At 33.6% G+C, this 21,586-nt stretch overlaps 7 protein-coding genes across 9 annotated transcripts in view; 1 reads left to right on the top strand and 6 right to left on the bottom strand.

Annotated features, from left to right (window-relative positions):
- LOC104820430 (monothiol glutaredoxin-S4-like) overlaps positions 1 to 363 on the bottom strand; it is a 989-nt gene extending 626 nt beyond the window's left edge. Inside the window, exon 1 of the mRNA XM_010550872.1 lies at positions 2 to 363. Coding sequence (XP_010549174.1) covers positions 2 to 151 — 150 coding nt within the window. The 5' untranslated portion in view covers positions 152 to 363. The remainder of the gene's footprint in view (position 1) is intronic.
- A 4,722-nt stretch (positions 364 to 5,085) lies between these two features.
- LOC104820246 (monothiol glutaredoxin-S5-like) lies at positions 5,086 to 5,552 on the top strand. The gene has a single exon (XM_010550625.2). It carries the CDS (start codon positions 5,191 to 5,193, stop codon positions 5,497 to 5,499), a length of 309 nt encoding a protein of 102 aa, XP_010548927.1. The 5' UTR covers positions 5,086 to 5,190; the 3' UTR covers positions 5,500 to 5,552.
- Positions 5,553 to 5,778: 226 nt separating this feature from the next.
- LOC104820245 (probable U3 small nucleolar RNA-associated protein 11) lies at positions 5,779 to 8,963 on the bottom strand. Of its 3 annotated transcripts, XM_010550624.2 has the most exons (10): positions 8,864 to 8,949; positions 8,487 to 8,582; positions 7,706 to 7,795; positions 7,523 to 7,613; positions 7,074 to 7,165; positions 6,887 to 6,980; positions 6,720 to 6,802; positions 6,372 to 6,458; positions 6,180 to 6,279; positions 5,779 to 6,076 (listed from the first exon to the last, which is right to left on the bottom strand). In XM_010550624.2, exons 3-10 carry the CDS (start codon positions 7,759 to 7,761, stop codon positions 5,984 to 5,986), a joined length of 696 nt encoding a protein of 231 aa, XP_010548926.1. In that variant the 5' UTR covers positions 7,762 to 7,795; positions 8,487 to 8,582; positions 8,864 to 8,949; the 3' UTR covers positions 5,779 to 5,983. The 3 variants fall into 3 exon arrangements, with proteins under 3 accessions (XP_010548926.1, XP_010548923.1, XP_010548924.1); XM_010550621.1 differs by lacking the exon at positions 8,487 to 8,582 and having other exon boundaries at positions 7,706 to 7,800; positions 8,864 to 8,963; XM_010550622.1 differs by lacking the exon at positions 8,487 to 8,582 and having other exon boundaries at positions 8,864 to 8,963.
- A 623-nt stretch (positions 8,964 to 9,586) lies between these two features.
- Positions 9,587 to 10,923, bottom strand: LOC104820244 (RNA-binding protein 25). Its single transcript, XM_010550620.1, has 3 exons — positions 10,471 to 10,923; positions 10,104 to 10,333; positions 9,587 to 9,764 (listed from the first exon to the last, which is right to left on the bottom strand). The coding sequence occupies exons 1-3, from the start codon at positions 10,916 to 10,918 to the stop codon at positions 9,717 to 9,719; spliced, it is 726 nt and encodes a 241-aa protein (XP_010548922.1). The 5' UTR covers positions 10,919 to 10,923; the 3' UTR covers positions 9,587 to 9,716.
- A 1,156-nt stretch (positions 10,924 to 12,079) lies between these two features.
- Positions 12,080 to 14,804, bottom strand: LOC104820243 (CASP-like protein 1E2). Its single transcript, XM_010550619.1, has 2 exons — positions 14,463 to 14,804; positions 12,080 to 12,641 (listed from the first exon to the last, which is right to left on the bottom strand). The coding sequence occupies exons 1-2, from the start codon at positions 14,702 to 14,704 to the stop codon at positions 12,314 to 12,316; spliced, it is 570 nt and encodes a 189-aa protein (XP_010548921.1). The 5' UTR covers positions 14,705 to 14,804; the 3' UTR covers positions 12,080 to 12,313.
- A 2,293-nt stretch (positions 14,805 to 17,097) lies between these two features.
- Positions 17,098 to 19,507, bottom strand: LOC104820241 (CASP-like protein 1D1). The gene is made up of 3 exons (XM_010550618.1): positions 19,207 to 19,507; positions 18,212 to 18,338; positions 17,098 to 17,560 (listed from the first exon to the last, which is right to left on the bottom strand). Exons 1-3 carry the CDS (start codon positions 19,440 to 19,442, stop codon positions 17,339 to 17,341), a joined length of 585 nt encoding a protein of 194 aa, XP_010548920.1. The 5' UTR covers positions 19,443 to 19,507; the 3' UTR covers positions 17,098 to 17,338.
- A 768-nt stretch (positions 19,508 to 20,275) lies between these two features.
- Positions 20,276 to 21,586, bottom strand: part of LOC104820240 (probable helicase MAGATAMA 3) — a 7,552-nt gene continuing 6,241 nt past the window's right edge. The window contains exons 18-21 of the mRNA XM_010550617.2: positions 21,350 to 21,586; positions 21,085 to 21,207; positions 20,909 to 20,995; positions 20,276 to 20,628 (exon numbers count right to left, since the gene is read on the bottom strand). Of these exons, the coding sequence (XP_010548919.1) occupies positions 20,413 to 20,628; positions 20,909 to 20,995; positions 21,085 to 21,207; positions 21,350 to 21,586 (663 nt within the window). The 3' untranslated portion in view covers positions 20,276 to 20,412. The remainder of the gene's footprint in view (positions 20,629 to 20,908; positions 20,996 to 21,084; positions 21,208 to 21,349) is intronic.

Here is a 21,586-nt window from a genome sequence, read left to right as displayed (position 1 = left end):
CTTTCCCTCTGCCGATCTCATCGAGCTCATAGATCGTCGGGTTCACCCCGAAATCGTAGAAGAGGGTCTTGATGGTGTGGGACATGCAACATGAGTTCTTGCTGAAGATCACAACCGGTTTTTCGGATACCATCTTTTGCAGCTTCTCCATTGAAAAAAATTGCGAGTTTCGGAAGTTTTTACGATATGGGTTTTAGGGTTTGGTTAGTGGTTTATACGATAGAAGTGGATTTGAAAATGTGAAAATGTGGAATTATTGTGTTTGAGATGCGAGAAATATATATATATATATATATATATGAGAAGTAGATGAATATTTTGGGAAATTGATGTAATGTCTTTGTATTGATGAGAAGAAGTGACTTTGAGTTGTTGGTTTGATACGTTCGACCGTCCATATATATATATATATATAGGTAGGAGGGTATTGATGATCATGCAGATTCTCGTTTTCTTTTTTTTCCTTTGGTGAAATGCATGCAAATATATATTAATAATAACAAATTAATATAAATGCAGATTCTCTATGTTGACGTGGAATTTGTTTTTGTTGCTTTTTTGGTCCAGTGAATTTCTGATTACGTGTTTAGTTTTTACGCGTCACAAGTTCATGCCATTTACATCTCGCGTAACTGTACATATAGTTTTATCTTTTAAGGGGAATAAAATCGAAATTTAAATTGAGAAAAAAAAACACATTCGAATTATAAGAAGATAGTGGGGAATATTGTAAATTCGGGGTTATGGTCGGTTCACACCCTCTTGCTGAAGGATCAAATTTATCAAAACCCCATTGAAAAGGACCAAACAGTATAGTTTTTATCAATTAAAATAATGCAAAAAAAAAAACAAATCTTAGCTGTGTCGAATATATGATACGGACGAATCATGTCATGTCCCTATGGTGTACGGCTTTAATATTTCAACCCTTTTTGAGTTGTACACAAAATAAGAAAGCGCAATCTTTCATGTTATCTGTATATATTATATCAACTTTATCCTGTCGAAATTATTTAATTTTTATTGTCATTTTCCTCTTATTCAAAGATATCAACTTTATTTATGATCATCAAAAAGTCCACGAGTCGTAATTAGAATATCGACGTATATATAGGCGGATAGCAAACGGGTTTTTGGAATAATAAATGTTTAATGATGTTTAAACTATTATATACAAAGTTGGTATTTAAACAAACAACTGCAAATAAGATAGTTTCCATCAATGTATGTATGTATGTATGTATGTATGTATGTATGTATGTATGTAGGTATGTATGTATGTATGTATGTATGTATGTATGTAAAAGTGGCCTCTTTGTTTTCATTTGTCCTTTAGTTTGTGCGAGGACTCGAAATCGTATGTTGTCTCTAGAATAATCTTGTGTGACCATTTGAGGAGAATCAAAATAATAATAATAATAATAATAATAATAATAATAATAATAATAATAATAATAATAATAATAATAATACAAAGCAGCTTCTGTTCCGTTAACCTTATCGTCATGAGATCGAATCTTTTGCGGCGATATTGCAATGTCAGAATCATACAATCAAAAAATAACTTTCCTTTTTTCCTCATTATTCCGAATCGATGAAATTATTATTATTATTATTATTATTATTATTGTTATTATTTTATTTATTTATTTTTACTATTTTATTTAATTTGCATGGCCGAAATGTAGGATTTAAGGTACGTGAAGAAGCCACGTGACCAACACATTACAACAAGGAAAAAACGGTGGCCCAACCTTCATCCGAAGGGTCGTTATTCTATCACAATGTTATCATTTAACCGTACATGTTTTACGTACCGAACCATATGCATGCCTATAGACATCAATCACATCTATATCCGCAATTATATACATATACATATATATATATATATCCTATATGTACGAGTCGATCCTATATGATCCCATGCACGTATATATCATTTTGAGCTTTTATTATTATTATTTTGTATTATATGCGATAATAGTGTGAGCACAGTGTTATGATATGTTAGGATCCGAAGATAGATCTTGGACGTTTACAAGAAAATATGACTTGGATCATGAATTTGACAAGGTTGGTAACATACTATATAAATTAAGTCACTGTTATCACATTATGAGTATACAAGAATATGTTAAGATTGGATGTGGAATAATTAAATTATTGGTAGGTGAAAACCTAGCTACATGTATAAAAAAATGGAACTTAAAAAATCTGTTGCGTTTTTCTCCGGTTTGTAGCAAAACCTGATTGAAACCCGAGTTAAACGAGTTTTTTCCTTTCAAACCCGGTTCAATTTTCCAACCGATATTCCAAGTATACAAATCCAATAAATCTCATCAAGCCCCTAGTCTCAGCCTCTTGTCCCGTTTTTTCCCCTTTTCTTTTGTGCCCTTTGGCCAGATTCTGAGTGACTTCACAACGCAATTGATGTATACAAGAAATGAAATGAAATGAAATATGGTCCTGCATCTTTCACTTTATTATATTCGAGAACGTTCCATAATTCAATTCCCATAAGTTTCTTGATCCTAAACAAGAGATGTTTCCATGGAATAACAATCAATCCTCGACTAAGGCTCTTTGTGCTAAGGAAGCTTACGATATCCGGGGACCAGGATCGGGTACTCAACATATAGATACCATTCAGTAAACGTAGATCACTTGTTCTATGCCTTTAGAAAAAAGTAATTCATTCTCAACTCTTCGCCATTCGGAAGGGACAGTTTGGGTCGGGAAATGAATCTCGAAACGTCCTGAAACTCAGTCCCCCTTGGGCTGATTCGGGTCCATTGCTTCGAGTGTTCTCTTGAAAATCATGAAACTCGGACGTGTGTGCGTGTATATATATATATACGCTCACGAAAGAATATATATAACTTGTTTGATAAGCGAGGTTGGGGCAAGAGGCCTTTACATTATCATATGAAAGATGTTAGATTTCTTTTAGCCCATGATGCTATCTTGTAATGAAAATGATAGATTTAGCCCAAAATCAAAATTAGGTCAAATCCGGTCAATGTATGCTCATTGTTGTTCTCATGCGCTATTGTAAACGTGGTCTTGATTACTTTGATTAAGATTGAATGATCATTAGAGCATATATCTTTTATTCATGTATTCTAATTTCTTCACCTAGAAAAGAGCTAATATATATATATATATATATCACTACAAATCAAGTTTAAACAAAGTGATGAAGACACTTCCAAAAGGTCAAGCACTTTGACTTCTCATAATATATATATATATATATATATATACACACACACCCCCCTATTTAACTTGAAAAAAAAGTAAAGTGGTCGGTAAGAGGGTGATCAATACGCCGACTCTTCGGATAATGATGGAACAAAAAAACAAAAACGCGTACGTACGGACAATCAAGTGGCGACAAGACCATTGTACGATGGACATAAATATCATCATATAATATGCGATATAAAGTGGTGATTAATTTATATCAAGAGACTATATTGTAGAGTCTTCAAGAAGAGAGGGGGGAGGGCGTGACAAGTAGCCAAAAGAATCGGTCCACATTCCACACGGCAGTAAGAGATTCTCTCGCTCTCAATTCCGAGCACAATATTCAGAACGTGTATTTTATATTAATACGTGTCAATGTTACGTATAAAACCATCAAAGGCAACGTTTTAAATGATACTATATATACAAGATCATATATAGAGTTAATCGGATTCGATTTACGTATAATACACCAACAACTGCTGTATATATGCATACGTAGATATGCAATATACGTTATACATGTTATATATATACATATATGTATATGCAAATGTGTGTGTATATGAGCCATAGATTACGAAGCTAGTGGAGGAAATAGGGGACCTCGAGAACGTGGACATATGCTTTCTCTTTTGGCGACAGTTTCATTTTCTTGCATAAATAATATATTCCTCCAAGCTGGCATATGTATATGGTGCTCTGCTCACTATTCACAATCTCAAACATGGATATATTCTCTCTCTCTCTCTCTCTCTCTCTCTCTCTCTCTCTCTCTCTCTCTCTCTCTGTAAAAGTATTCTCGATCTCTTTCCTTCACTTATTTCTTTAAAATTGTGAAGTTGTCAATGAAATTAAATCTTATACCGATTGATTTGACAGGAAATGTACCCATTTTACCCAATCGTAAACATTACAACTTTAATCAATACATCCCTCATTTTTTAGATTTGCTTTTGGTTTTCTTACATTCAAAACTTGTGAAATGTAAAACAAAAACATCATGCAATAAATAATTTACAAGAACAATTTTGACATCGAAGCCTTGACTGCAAGAAAACAGGTTGTGTTTTACACACAGATATATAATTAAAAATCGTTCATAATAATACTCAAACTCTCACATACGTTATTACAAAACCCATGCAGCTCTATAAGTTTGGAACATAGATAGTTCCAAGATCTCTCGATCCAAATCTTGCCTCTCATAGGATGATGACTAGAACCTGTCGCTTGGCGATGGCGAGAAGCCGTACGTACAAAAAGGGTACATGACCTCAATTCGTCATCCGTATATGAAGAATATATTTACAAAGTTATTCCTCTTTTAGATTTCTTTCGCTTAATTCCTTTCATACGTGAAAAATAAAATTCCTCTATTTATTTTCCACATGTTTGTATCGAATATGTACGTAACGTTTCTCTCGAACCCACAAACAATATCTTCGGATCCTTCCTTCCTTTGTATTTTCAAGAGAAATGTGTATGATCCAAAATGTGAATGCATTAGCATTATATAAGTTGATCTCTAATCAAAACCAATATTCAGACCGTTATCAAAATTTCATATTTCTCTCAATTTATATCAAACTACTATAATATTATGTGGTATCAGTAACAAAATTCTCCATTTAGATATGATATTTTCTTCCCTTTTTTTCGTTCTTTAATTTGAATGATTCTTCCATGTATTTCTTTTGTCAGTTTCTGATCATATCTTACAAAAAAAATATTCACATTCTTCGTTATCCACTAGCAATAATCTATTGAACTTATCACAAGATCTTAGGCCCTCAAAATCTCCCTGAAAAACCTATAAATAGAATTCCCGACCAAGCAACCTTAACCACAACATCAAATTAATCACCAAAGATCTCAAGCTTCTTCCTTAGCCATACCCTAAAATTCCCGATTAATAATCTTCGAGATCGTTCTTGTAAAATGGAGGCGGTGACGAAATTCGTGTCGGAGAAACCTGTGGTGATATTCAGCAAGAGCTCGTGTTGCATGTCGCACACGATCAAGACACTGTTCCACGACTTTGGTGTGAACGCAACGGTTCACGAGCTCGATGAAATGGCGAGAGGGCGAGAAGTGGAGCAAGCCTTGGCCATTCTCGGCTGCAGTCCCACCGTGCCGGCCGTCTTCATCGGCGGTCAGCTCGTGGGCGGAGCCAATCAAGTCATGAGCCTTCACCTTAGCCGCTCTCTCATCCCTATGCTCAAGAACGCCGGTGCATTGTGGGTTTAATATTTAACTAAAGCTAACATTCACTATAAGTATAATATATGCATGTGTATATATATATATATATATATATATATATATATATAACATGATCACATATACGTGTATACATGTATATGTGTGTGTGTATGCATTTGTCGAGCTATGTGGGTAACCCTATGTAAGCTGCCTTCATGTGTAAGTTCACTTTTCCGAGCAACACACTAACGTGAGGTTTGGTTCGTTGTGTGTTTACTACTAATGGGTAATGTTAAATCTTAATTTAAGCTACTACTACTGTTCTGTCGGTAAAAATGTCCATTCAAATATTTTCACCTAAATATATTATGGTTTCAAATATATTGCAATTTTCAACTTGGAAAATATAATTCTATGATTTGCATATATAAAGTTGATAAATCAAATATGTTCTGCAAGCTTTGAGGGGAAGAAGAAACAGATATAAAACTTGAAACAGAAAAAACATAAACATTGAAATCTTCACTCTTTAACGCTTTCTTTCAGCCCTCCATTTGTAAACTGGTTTAGATGTTGGATTCACCATCTCGTCTTCTCTAAGCTTGCGTTTCCGGCCTTTTTTCTATGTATTCAATCGAATACAGTTCAGATAGAAAGCTTTGTGTGTGTAAATATGCAATGAAATAATACAACTATATGATATATATATATATATATACATATACCTGTAGCTCCTTCTGCATACTCATCTGCACGTATAACTTCTCCAGTTCCTCTGCTCTGCTTTTACGTGCCTCAAGTTCTTTGTAGGATCCCTCTATCTTCCTGCAGATTTTTTCATAGAAGTTTACAACATCGATCATTCACTCATCTTAGTCTTCTGTTTACTGATTTTCATTGGAATATGAGACAATTACCTTTTGATATGTTTCGGAGTGTTATCCTCGGAACCGCCCGGGTTTTTCTTTTTGGCAAGTTGTAATTCTATTTCTTTGGCCTCCTCCCTTCAAAGCAGCAATAGTTATACAATTCACAGCACATCACAACGTAAGGGATGCTGGTTTAAATTTGCATGAAATGCATATTTTTTTGTCACACAAGAGATGCCTGCAACATAATTGCATGGGATGACAATGGCAAGTCCTACCATGACTTGCATCTGATCTAACCATCCATGTGAAATATGAAAAAATAATTCTTAGGGCGGCGAGAAATTTGGAAAATATTGTACTAAAGAAAATGATTAAAGGTCAGTGGATCCAAACCTGTCTTCTGCAAAGTAAACATGCTTGTTGCCACCCACCGGATTGTCAAGACAGTGTAGAGTGGCGGTAAGTTTCTCGATTTTCTACAGAGAGGAGAAAGGAGTGAAAATTTAAGAGAAAGAAACAAATCATAGGAAAGAGGAGGCATTTGCAAAGTTTGACTAAACCTTTTTCTCGCTTTGCAGCTTTTGGAGAACATATCCAATATCTTGCGTCTTCATTAGCATAAGCTCTTCTGAGGTGTATTTGTTCCCCTCATCCCTAAAAAAAATGAGCTCATAAGAATTACAAATAAGATAAACAATCAGATTCATAAATTGCGAAACAATATCAGCAAAGAATTCAGAAGACTACTTTGGTTTATGAACTCCATCAACTGTCTTTGACCTAATCATCTTAAAATTAAATTCATCTGGATTCTTGAACGCTGCCTTCTCCCTGAGTTTCTGCGGAAAAACAAGAGAGACTAAACGAATTGAGAGAATACACTAGGAAACATTACGATCGGATACATAAAACAACCTCAGGTTCAAACATTGATTTGCCACTTGTTAGTCAAGGTGCATTCCATAATTTGGATTTTACAACATTCTGCAGCCTTCCCACAGAAATCAAACTCTCCCTCAACTATCAGTATCAAAGAAGAAGGCATGGAAGACACCAAACTGTATTAAAATAATTACACAGAGCAATCATTATTCCATAAACATATTAGTTTAAGGACAGTTAGTCTCTTCAAAGAGTTCTATTGAGAAATTTATTCCATCTGGACTTGATTTCGAGGAGGGGACATAAAAAGGAACCTGTAAAGCCTCCTGTTTCTTGTGGTAGGCATCTGCACGGACTTTGTAATCCTTATGTTTCTCGAGAAGGCCATATTTCTTCCTTGCTTGCCTGAAAGGTATAGTAAGCCCAAAAAAAATCTTAAGAAGAGAATCAGAAAGATACAAAGAAGGAAAAGAAGAAGAAGAAGACCAATAACATACGGTTGAGCTCGCTCCTTATGAGCCGGTCGTGGAAGAGCATTCCTCAACGAAGACATGTTTGACGGTGGTTGTCAAAGCACCAAAAATTGTCTGCACTGAAAATTCAACTCCTTTTAATTAGTCTAATCAACAAAACTGCAGCACCGGCTCAATATAAACATGAAATGCATAGAAATCAAATATGGTGCCATTACAAATTGCTCTCAGAGGATAATAAATCTTGAAAATAATAAAGATTGTTTTGAGCAATTAACCAAAGGTAACACCGGTTTGACATCATTTGGATTCCAAAGTAAAGCACCAGTTTCTAGCAGGAAATTTGTTTATTCACCAAACTAGTTCTTTTGTCATACCTCTACTTTACAGGAATCATCGATAGTACATAATTCGTAAGGAGCAGTTTCGTCACACACCCCTAGATCGTTCCTGGGTAACAATGTTATATGCCTTCTAGACCAAACTAAACTAAGACATATATAGAAAGAAAAGCTATCCACATGCAACTCACGTACAGGACATACTTGATACTTAAAGCAGAATGGATACAGGAATATTCTCTTAGATATGCAACATGATGAGGAAAACAAGTCTATGGAACTTTCAAGATTTTTCTGCAATCTTAAGTCTTTTGGTAAACCTCTAAATCTGAGCCAAGTTGAAACACACAGCACAGAACTTCCGATGCATTTAAGGGGGCAAATTTACAATGGCAAAGAGAAATAACTGAAGCAAAAGAAACAGGGCCCTGTCCGGTAAAATGCGATGAAGACAATGAGATTACCCAAAATCCAAAGTTCTCCCCCCACTAAAATTCTGTACAAAACAAGATCCTTTCCTTCCAAAGCTACAATGTTAGAATGCCATGAGAGTCTACAATCTGAGAAAACATAAAATCAAATCTTTCAGGGAGATATAACTTCAAATTATCCTAAGTTTCGGATATTCAACAATGACACCCACAAATTGTCATCGACCAATACATAGATTTTAACCCAAAAATCAACAAGCAAGATGAACGAATTTACTCAAAATTCAGACACCCGGATCGCATCGTTACCCCAGTCAATCGACGCAGAACGAGCACGAAGAAAGCTCAGGAAATCGCCCATTAACAGGGGAATTAGAGAGACAGACGGAGATTCCAAGTTGGAGACTTACCGGAAGATTTACAAGAGAAGACGGAATCGCAAAGCTCGGGCCGATTCAGTGAAAGGGTTTAGGGTTTAGTTGATTCGTCCTCTGCTTTCCTTTTATTTATTTGGTCTTTTCCTATTCAGTTTAGGTTACGAGCGTAATTACACTACTATCCTTGTCTACGACGTCGTACTTACCGTTTTTTTAAGTAACTTTTTTAATTACACAAAAGCTCCTTAAGTATTTTCTGTATTTCGTTTCAAGCATGACAATAATAAAATTAACATTTGAACCCATTTTTATTATGTTTTTATGTAAATGATTTTGAATTCAGTTATACAAAGAGATTTAAACACTCTCCTAAACCTAAAAGGAGTTTTCCAATGACAAATGTCAATAGATTCAAGGGATAACTAAATGGAAAAACTAATTTCTTTTAATTGAGTTTATTTGTACAACAATTTCCTCTTAAAATTTATTCTGATCTCAAGAATTCAAGTATATCATTTTGGTTCTATAAAATCGAATCAAAATGAAATGAATGAATATGTTTGTAGGCAGATCATATGTAAAAACTCATTGGATGTATTTTCTTTAGAAAATTATTCGGATATGAACTAAATATTAATATAGTTTAAAAAATTAATGAAACGAAAATCTTTGTAGAAAATGAATATTGTTCTTAATTTTAAAAAATGAATGCAAATTCAGGTAAATTTATCATAATATAATGTACGGCGTGCAGATTAGAAAAGAGATAGTTGATTATTCCATACTATTTTTGAGAATTACATATTACTAAATATTTGTTGCAATTAGGAGAAAATACATAGGAAATATTTTGTTTAATCACATATCCTGTTTGATAAATGGGTCTTCAAGCCGTCTCAGCCTCTTTTGTTGTTGTTGTTTCATTCTGTTTCTCCTACACCATCATAATTAATTTTTAAAAAAAAAAAGAGTAAGAGAAAAAAAATAATAATGTCATGAAATGATATTTAAAATTACATTATCTGAAATAATTAAGGGCTAATTCTATTTTTTTTAATTTGAAATAATTTCCATAAGCTAATATACTATTTTCTTTTAAATAAAGGCTAAAGTACCTCTGTAACATCAGTTTTGGTCTGATAATTTGAAGCTAATGTAATTTTGAAATAATTTCCATAAGCTAATGTAATTTTTTTTTAAATATCAAAACTTATATTTGAAATAATTTCCATGGCTAATATTTTTTTAAAAAAAAAAAGGGGGGCTAAAGTACCTCTGTAACTTCTGTTTTGTCCTGATCATCTGAAGCTAGGGTTTCGCTGTTACTTGCAACAGAAGTTTCTTCCGCTACTACTTCTGTTGTGACTGAGGTTTCTTCAGCTTCTACTTCAGATGTTACAGGGATTGTTTCGACGTTATTAGATTCAACAGCAGGAGGCGAAATCTCTGCGTTATCTTCCTTTTTATCAATAGTTTCTTCAGGTGTTTCAATATCTGTTTTCTCTATTAGAAAAAAATATATATAATTAAAAAATATATATTATCTACATGAATCAAGATTATTATGATTTGGAATAGACCTAACAATAATAATAATCAACTATATAAACCAATATATATATATATATATATATGTATACCTTTTTGCTCTTCCACGGCCTCAGCATTCTCGTTCTTCTTCTCTACCATTTTCTCTTGCTCGTCTGGTTTCTTGACGTCAATCTCTTTGCTTGCGTCCGCCTCACGTGATTCTGTCTTCTCCGAGCCATCTGGTTTGCTCGGATTGTCGTTGTTGCTGCTGTCTTTATTATCCGTCGTCGTTTCAGACCGATCGTCTGTGTTCTTCGTTTCCCGACAGCTTTCTTGTTGCTTCATCGTGATGATCTCGTCCTCTTTGCCTTTGTTAGATTCGGCTTCCGAAGATCTTTTGAGGGCCGTCGTGTTCCCCGTGACCACATCGTGTTTCGATTTCCCGCAACCCATCGATCGAATTCTTTGATATTTCCTCTTAGTTTTCTCTCTTTCTCGTCGATTATTCTTTGATTCCTGAAGGATGAATGAATGGGATGTGGAAGAGATGAAAATCATGGACGCATATTTATCGAAGAGAAATGAAAGAAAACAAGAAACCGATTAGAGCTGTATTACAGTTGTTTCGGATATTTTTGGTATGAACACAATAACGAGTTTTCTTAATTTATTCAGTGCTTTCATTATTAATAGAATAGAGGAGTTATGTTTAGTTAGACGCATACGAAGCCTCCTAAAAATATATACTTGGCAAAGAATACACAACAAAGAATTTATATATTTATATGGTTTCCCCCTAAGTATTTGTTGTAATAAAATCAACAAGAACCTAAATTAGAATAATATCTTCTTTTTTATTTTTGATAATACGGAAGTTTACTAGACTTTTGTATCAACTACATTGTATAGAGGATCGGAGAAGTACGAATAAATGTACCTCTTCACGATTAGATTTGAATATGGATAATAGCATGTTTTTTTGCATATTCTCTTACGGTCATTCAAATTTGGATAACAATGTCTATTTTAGGTTTTGTTCCATTCTTCGTAAGTCGTTTCTTGTGTTTAGGATTCAAGACATTAGATAAATTAATTTGAAATGAGAATTTTGATTCTTGATCATGGGTAATGATTGTTTTTACAAAACAAATCAGACAAAAAATGGATATGTAATAAAGGATTTGGATGTAAATTAAATATTTAAAAATCCAACAGTTGATGGTCTAATGACTGAGAATGTGACAAAATCATTTTCAAGGTTTTGGGTTCGATTCCACTGGTGGGGAGGGGTGTAATTTCTTGACCAAAATAATCCATATACAAAGGTTGTTTCTAGGTCTAAGCCGTCAAAAGACATGTTCAAATAGAGTAAGGGTAAAGGCCCCACAATTTGATGGGTCCCACATTTTAAAAAAATAATTTTTAAATACTAATAATTTATAATTGTATTTATTAATATACATATGATAAATAATTAAAATTATATTTGATATAAAGTTTCATAATTATCATCATTAATATTTACAATTTTTGAGTTATATTTGTGATTTTTTAATATTAAATTTATCAATTAATATAATTAAAAAATTATTTAATATTTTTATAAAAATAAAAAAATAAAATATATGTTGTACAGGTTCTCTAAATTGTTCGGAACGACTTTGGATCTAGGGTGGATATAGTCGGACCGAAGGCTCGGGAACCATACTGATTTATCAAAAAAAAAAATTAAATACATGAAAACTTGAAAATATCTTACAATATTGGATTCAAGATTTAGATTTGCTTATGCATCTCTCTTTCAGATGCGTTACAGTGTATGAAAGATATGGACATGGGACCATACATGCACATTCATAAGAAGAAAATTTTATGGCAGAAACAGGCAAAGTAACGTTATTAGCAACGTGATGAAACCACAATATAGCAAATTCCCAAAGCGCCTAATGAGAATTAGGAAACCCTCATAGCGTCAAACACGACAAGAACCATAAACACGACAGAGGCAAGGAGAGAGATGACGAGCGAAGAGGCGACAGTGTGACAGAACTTCCCGAAGACATTGCAGACTTTGTTCCACATCACGTGTTTGTTCCCTTGAAAACCCATTAGCCCGATCGCTCCGGCCGCTCCGGTGCCGGAAAAAAGCAGGGCCACCATCACGAGATCGCCGACGAGCAGCACCGCCGCCAAGGGCTTGCTCTTGCCTCTCGTGACCATGAGAATCAGCGTCGAAACGGCCACGTAGCCGCAAGCGATTGCGTTTGCTGAAATGTTGTACCTAAAAAATTCGAAACGAAGTTTGTGAAAATGAATGAACAACCCTAGGTTTTGCAATCGAAATCTAACTATAATAATTTATATAGTTTGCGAATGCAATATTTAGAGAAAAAAATTCAAAGAACACTGGCTTTATAATTTAATATCATGTACAGTATATAATAATATATCCTGTATAGTCGCTTTGCTATGCTAGTTGACCGTTTAGTTGAGTATTTATTAAAAGAAATGTAATATTGAATACTCAACAAATTATAATAATAAAAAAGGAAAATCGTATATATATAAATATCTGAATTTTTACAAAATTCTCAAATAAATACTTAAACTATAAAATTTTCAAGTAAATATCTGAATTTTTCAAAAATTCTACATAAATATCTAAACTTTTAAAAATTTTAATAAAGAAAACCAAAATCTATTAATGACGTTAAACTTATAACGGAATCTGTTGATAATGATGACTTAGTCGTCGACGAATATTGTTTCATTTAGCAAATTTATAAAATTTTTGGTATTTAGATGAAAATTTTGAAAACTTCAGATATTTATCTAAAAATTTAATAGTTCAGATATTTATTTGAAAATTTTGTAAAAATTGAGATACGATATTTTTCTAATAAAAATAAATATTTATGCGATATTGACCGTTTGGTTAGGCAGGTAGCTAGCAATTGAAATTTGATACTGAATAATAATAATAATGTATGTTGGTATATATGGGTCATCCACCATTTATGGAAAAAGTTTGATTAGTAATATGGAGCATTTATGATACAGACAAATTCAGTGGGTCAAAAGAAAGGTAGTTGTTGAACATTGATGGAAAGATTTAAGCAGTCATGTATTTTAACAAATGCATTTACTTTTAGATCCGTTGCAAGTAAATATATTAGTTTTAACAACAAAAAAAGTAAATATATTAGTTAAAATTCCATTGTTATATAAATTATAATTTGAATAATTAAGACTAATGCTCTATTAACTTGGAAGCCGTGGTTATGTGTAAGAATAGTTAAGATGTAATATTCTAGATCTCACACACACAAATAATATATATATATATATATATATATATATATATATATATTTCAAGTATATTTCGGGAAAATAATTAGGTCCTTCTTTGAGCTGTGATTTGGGCGTTTATGATTTATTACATACAATTTCCTAGCGTCATTTGTGACCCTCCTCCTCATGCGGTAGGCGTTAACAATTCATAAGCTTTTTATTCAAAAATCACAATGAAAATACAAAGTGAAAATTCTATAGTTAACTGTGCATCCAATTAACACTTTCTTTGAGACGTCTGTCTTGGTGCCTCTCTCTACTTTAAACTAACAAATTCTTAATTTCTTTACTCATACAAAATCAATATCTCAAAGCTGCACACACCAAGAGGATATAGCACATACTAAGTGATCATACACGAGAGAGAGAGAGAGAGAGAGAGAGAGAGAGAGAGAGAGAGAGAGAGAGAGAGAGAAATTAACACTTTCTTTGAGACGTCTGTCTTGGTGCCTCTCTCTACTTTAAACTAACAAATTCTTAATTTCTTTACTCATACAAAATCAATATCTCAAAGCTGCACACACCAAGAGGATATAGCACATACTAAGTGATCATACACGAGAGAGAGAGAGAGAGAGAGAGAGAGAGAGAGAGAGAGAGAGAGAGAGAGAGAGAGAGAGAGAGAGAGAGAGAGAGAGAGAGAGAGAGGGAGACTAACACAAAGGCAGACAAGTAAGTGGCTATAGCACATACTAATGCATAGCACATCCATATAACCCCGGGAGAGAGGGAGAGAGGGAGAGAGACTCACACAAAGGCAGACAAGTAAGTGGCTTTAGCAGTGGAAGAGACATCGACGGCAGGCAAAGTTGGAACAAGCTTGACAGACACAATCTTGGTCTCTTTGCCAACACCAAGAATCACTGCACTTGCCAAGTTCAGGACCAAAGCCAACAATCTCAGCACTAACTCACACCCAATTCTCCCACTCTTTTGACCGTTTGATCCTCTCTCTATCCCGTCGAAACCCTTTTCCTTGCTCTCTTGATCCATCAAGAATATGCGAAACTCTTTTTTTTTTTTTTTGGTTAAAAAAAAATCGTAGAGAGAAGATCAGACCCAAATGATAATTGGCTCGATAAACGAATTTTGAAGCTGTTTGGAGTGAGGAGAGACGTGTCTATATATACACAGAGGCATGTGTATCATAATAAATGCGATCATATCAAGGTAGGGTTTTTGTGTACATGTGTGTAGACATACACATTTAGCTCACGTAAGGAACATGGTGTGAAAGCATTCGCATACATTTTCTTTCTTGGAAATTAATAACTTTTGATTTTATTTCTTAACTTTTTAAAAAATAGGAGTTTTGAGGGGGGGGGGAAAAAAACTTACACAAATATGAAATTTAGTCATAATAAAAAGGATTTTAGCACTCGTTCAGTTTCAGTTAATACACATTATTTACATATATTTAGGCCATCTTTTTTATGAATATATATTCTTAGATGTAACGTAATAAAAATGTTTTTGGTTACGACAAAAAAAAAACATATTTCGGAAAAATAATTTTATTACCGCAACTCGGAATCCGAGGAGGAAGACTTAATGTAATAGAGATATTTGGCAGCTCTGTGGGTGGAAGACTTTGTGTGATCGGTCCATTTCGTCAGAATGGAACACTTGAATGCATGGGAGTCGACAGCTTGTACTTATACCCATCACATATTTACGAAATGTTTTTAAGAAAAAATATTAGATACCGTACATTTTATAAAAATAAAATGTAAATTATTTCAACAATATCCAACACTTGTTTAATCTCATATCCAAATGAAGATATTTCTATAGAAAAATGTGTACATGAATTGACATCTCAAAGGTGATGGATCCAAATTATATTTTTGGATTTGTACGTAAATAAATACTATTCTATTACAAAAAAAGATATTTTAAAAATCGGTAAAACATATGGCATATTTTCCAATCCTGTAACTGTTGCAGCACGACCATATAGTTATTAGATATTATGATTATTATTTTTTACAATTCATAAGATTTTAAAAAATAGTTGAATGGGTAAAATGAAACAAATAAATAATTGGATATTAATTGAAACGGCCCACTTAAAATGGCTCCTTTCGACTAATTAATTCCGTTCGGGGAACTGCCAACCTGTCCCCTCATTAACTTCTAAACAAGATACATATACACACACACACACACATATCGCTTGAGCAATTTTTTTTTGTATTAATTTTTTTTTTGATAATCACAATTAATGGATACCTAAAACATATTATCTGTATAATATATGCTTTTTGAATATAAATAAAAAGAACAAAAATAATATAAAAAAAAAATAGAGGACATCATTGACCACCAGATACAATACAATCGGATAAAACAATATCTTCATAGAAACAATTACGATAAACATGAAGATTTAGATTACGCAACATAACAACTATAACTTAATTTTTTGTATAGCTTCACTTAATTGAATACATACTCAAATATCCATTCCACATATAAATAATATGAATAATTTCATATTTTTAATTAGGTTATAATTGATTGATTGCTTGACTCTCACACACACACATATATATAAATATCTTCGGACAATTCACATTCAACCAACAACAAAAAAAAAAAAAAAAAATCTATCGGACAACCATGGAAATCACAAAAGCGGATTAGATCACATGTCCATATCTTGAAGAAGTCAAAGTTTCGAGCTTGTCTAATTGTTCTCATTAATTTATTTTTATACAAAGCTTTGTTTGTCGTTATTAGAGAAAAAAAACATCCAATAATTTTGGGTTCGCGTAACCTATTGTTCATACGTATCTCTCCCAGGGATTTGTGGATAAGATTGTATATTCATTTTCAATATTAAAAAAAATAATTGTTTTGATTGTATGCACAGAACTAAATGACATTTTACGTAAATAATAACTGTCATGATGTGTAGGAATCAAATTTAGTTTAAAATTATATGAATTAACATTTAAACGTAATCTTCATTTCTTCAATCATGCACGTGATCTTTCCATCATTGATTCTTTAGATAGATTTCAAGTTATTCGACAATTTTATTTTTTAAATTATTCATTTGAAAGTGGTGTTTTCACCTTTACGGCCATCCATTTTTGTTTGCCTCTATCTCTATCCGTCTTATGATATAGATGTTGATATCTATTTTTTTGTTCACCTTTACAAAATAACTAAACGCTATATTATTATTAGATTTTTTTTAAGCATTGATTGATGAACGATTGAATGCTAAACTTTAATTTGTATTTTAATTAATTTAATCATTTTCTTTCGAATTCTTTCACCGTATGATATTACCAGTAAAAAATGCATAATTTCTTATTGGAATAATTCATTTAAAACATTAATTAGCAGCAACAAATTCTAACGTTCTTTTACAAAAAAAAAAAAAACTAAACACTAAATATTATTAGTACACGACAATATCGACGAACAAAACAAATAATACAACATGAGACCATACCGATCGACGAACTCAATCGAATTAACGAAAATATCCTAACGTAATTTCAGCACAACCAATCACTTCAAGATACGAGAAAGAAATATATAAACACGATTTGAAAAAAAAAATTATTCAAGAATAATTAAAATTATATATATATATATATAAAGAGAGAAGGATCAACGGATTCTCTTGTAGAGGGAGACGACGGATGCGACGGAGAGGAGGACGAGAACGACGGAAGCGAACAGAGAGACGGCGATAGATCCGCCGACGTGGCGGGAGAACTTGTCGTAGATGTTACAGATTTTGCCCCATCGGACGTGTTTGTTTCCCTTCAGGCCGATGTATGCTACTCCTCCTCCTGCTCCGGTCGCCGACGCCACGATTCCCAGCATCATCTACGTACATTAATGGTCGGAAACGTTATTAGAGAATTAGTAACTATTTATTTGGTTAATTAACAAATTAATGTCATATTCTCATGAATGCCCTTATTTTTTTAGCATATTTTAGAGCATTTCTTTCTTTCTTTTTGTCTCTTGCACCACAATAATTGTGCTTTTTTATTTGGTTAATGACTAAATAATTGAATTTAATTCGAATAAATAATACATAACGTTAAACAAACTGAATCTAGTATAAAAAAAATGAATAGTTATGATTTTTTTGAAAACGGGAAAAGTCAAGTCCAAGCCGAATCAAATAAATAATAATCGAAAATTTCTTAAAATAAATATATTTATTTTATCATAAAAACCATAAATAAACCGATCTCAAATGGAAATAGAACTAAATCGAATTTAATATACTATAAAACTCGAATGGTTAAAATTTGTCTCAAACCCAAATAATCGAACTTGAATATAACATCACCCAAATAATCCACCCTTAATCCTAACCTCCAAAAGATTAGAGTGCTTTAAAATATATATATATATATATATATATATATGTAGAGTTTTCAATATGTGCAATAAAGCGGTCCGATTCTGATGTAAGATACGAAATATTTGGGGTAAATGAAGTGTAATTGTTAAATTGGATCTTACCACGTCCAAGATGGCAAGATATAGGAAGAGAATTGATGAGCAAGAGGGCTTGGAGATGGCGGAGAGCGAGGCAAGTGTAGATACGATGCTGTAGAAGCATGCCACGGATAACGCGGCAACGAAGTATCTGCGTTACAGATATTAAATTATAAATTATAAACTTTATCGTGTGAATAAAGAAAAACGCTGGTCCACATATTATTTGGAATATAATATGGAAAAAGTCAGTCTTCCGTTGTCCACTTCCTTAGAAAACTATTATTGCCCTTTATTTATTTCAATGATTTGAGCTTTTTTTTTTTAATAAAAATCAAATTTTCCTAACTTGATTTGACGTTTTATCAGATTCTTTCCAATTCCCAACTACTCCCACAAGTAGATAACAAGAGAAGGTAAAAAAATATGATTTCGTCCATGTTCATATGGAGGTAAAATAATATGAAAATGAATAATAAATCTAAATTTAAGATTGAAACGAACGATACCCACTATCAATAGAAATAAATAATTTCTGATATTTTGACATGTTAGACTTGTAGCCGCCGGCTTCAAATTCAATGGCTCCAAAGACACGTGTTCAAATTTTCGTGACATTTATGGTAAAATCGTGTTCAAATAATATATTCAAAATGCGTGCACGGCCAAAATTTTCAGTCTTTATGGAAGCTTCCTACCATCCAATAAATTATACATAAAAAAGGGAAAATGCTAGCAAAATCATGGCTTGTTTACGTGGACATGCAACCAACTTGCATACAAAAAAGCCACGTGTCTCTAACATTTATATATATGTCTTAAATGAAAAACGAACTATTTGATGCATGGAAGATAGAGTTCTCTATGTGGCTGTCAAGAAATCGATCGAATTTTCTTGATTTAAACACTCGAATTTCATACGTCGATCTTACCAAGCTATAACACGAATTCCATTTGGAATATATACATACATACATATATATATAGAGAGAGAGAAAGATGAAAGAGAGAGGACGTACATGAGGGCAGGAGAGTCGGTGAACTTGGCAGGGTTAGGGAAACGTAGACGTGTTCCAGGGACAGGAACAAGTTCGGTCTGTTTGCTGGTGACCATTACCACTACCGAAGTTAAGGTGGCCGCGAACAGTATAACCCTTAGCCCGACCTGACCCTTCAGACATGTCCTGGCCGTGGCCGCGGCCCCGGCCCGCGGCTGGTCGGCCTCTAGGGACGATTTTGTTTCGGTCGATGCCATAATATTTGATAATGGGTTGTAAAAGGTTATGCTCTTTTTTTTTTGTCAAGGGGAAGGTGGTTTACGATATGGGAGGATTGAGAAGTTAGGTATTTATATTACTTATGTTATGTGGGGGGCGAGGAAGAAATATATTATTATTAGCCTTGTTCGGATTATTGGCACGGTTATTAATTGTTATAATTTTTTTTTTAAATTTCGGTCGTGGGTCTATGTGGGTGGATGTTTCGGGCACGCCAATATATTTGAATGATTTTGGATGGTCAAATATTTGTAACTACTTTGTTTATGGTCTTATTCGATGACCGTGTGTTCCCATTACGTTATGGTATTATATATATATATATATAGTTTCCATCTCTATTTGAATATGTGATTCTTTATATAATTCGTAGATGTCCAACAAATATTATTAAGATAGATCGTGTAACAAACTTGGCTATATATATATATATATAAAAGAATCACGATCAAAATCGTTGGATACCAATAGCGTACAACTTTAAGATTATAACAACTTCATGAGCTTGTACTAATTATTTTGTACAAGATTTTTAAAAATAAAATAAAATTCATGTTTGACAATAATATCATGTGAACATCAATAAATTTATGTCTTTGAAATTGAATCAAAGAGACCAAGTGGATATCTTGGAAGCTGGAGATATGATCACGACAGCTAGGAGATAACGTCGATTAGTGTATATCAATACATTTACGTCTCTGTCGTATCTTTTTATAAAACATTTCGTTATACTTTTGCGGCATTGAGTTTTCGTTCAGACATTATCTTACATATCTTAACTAACTATATGACTATCCAAACAATTTTAAAAAATAATTAAAAAAAATAACAAAACTGTTCTCAATAGAAGTCAACCATGCAACGTTAGGACTAAAGGAGCCAAGAATTGTCCGTACCGACCGGAAGAACCGCGACCAAAACGTAAAGGCCGATGTTGTTTGTGTCCTAGTCCACGTCGTCGTGATCTTGTGCATAGCCATCTCCGTAGTTGTCTTCGTCAGGTTGCTCTTGTTCAGCGTCTCCACCGCCGAACACGGGAACTGGAACTGGGACTGTCTCGTCTTCGAAAGCCGATGCATCGGGAATCTCTACATCTTTCTCGACGATTCTCATGCTGTTCAGATTCTCGTCGCTGAAAAACGCGTGGAACGGCTTCGATACCTGCAAACAGACGAGTGTGACTTCTCTTCTCAGTTCCATACGTTTCAGAATAAGACGATCTGCAATCTTTTCTTACAATCAGTGTTTAGAAAACGTTAAACTTGTCGAAACTCATGAGTGTTTCCGCCATGGGAGAGCAGGCAAATAACCTCGGGTTGGATCATTTTCAGCATTTTTTGCTGAAGGGAATAAAAAATTTTGCTAGGGAAATAAGATTTGATTGAGATATTTTGGGTAGTTCCTGGATCGAATCTTTGAAGTCGAGGAAAGAGAGTGTGACCTTGAACAATTGATTTCTATGCTCAGCACTTTGAATGAGGTTTTTCCAGTGTTCATCATTCCTCAATGTTGCAGCTGAACCTACCACCTGAAACAGAGGGTAAGAGCTTAAATCACATTCATAAGAGAACAAAGGAGGAGGCAAAGGCAAGGGCCCGTGAAGTTTTAGTAGCATACCAATACAGAAGACTTAGCTCGTGTAATACCGACATTCATCCGCCTGAAATCAGAGACGAAACCTATCTCTCCTCTCTCATTAGCTCTCACACACGAAAATATCGCAACATCCTTCTCCCTTCCCTGTACGATAATCCCAAAGTATCAGACAAAGATTTAAAGATGTTTCAGCATGCAAGTTCATAGGATAAATCTGAAATATATATATATATATATATATATATATTTATAGCGGATAGAAATGGGGAAGAGAGTAGATTGTTACCTGGAAACCATCAACCGTGTTTATATCGACCACTTTTGCTGACTCAATGCCAAACATATCCTTGAACCGATCTTTGAAAGTTTTAACTTGGTAGCTATAGGGAGATATGATAGCTAGCTGAGAACTTGACTTAAGCTCCGGGTACATTGACACAAGTTTGTGGTAGATGAGGAGAACGAACTCAACCTCGTCAAAGTTTATCCAAGATCTGGTTCCTCCTGGTGGCTGAGACTCTTT

Source organism: Tarenaya hassleriana, unplaced genomic scaffold, assembly GCF_000463585.1.
Source record: "Tarenaya hassleriana unplaced genomic scaffold, ASM46358v1 Cleome30, whole genome shotgun sequence".
NCBI lineage: Eukaryota > Viridiplantae > Streptophyta > Magnoliopsida > Brassicales > Cleomaceae > Tarenaya > Tarenaya hassleriana.
The sequence above is the reverse complement of the archived record's forward strand: the minus strand, read 5'-3'. Positions and strand labels throughout refer to the sequence as shown.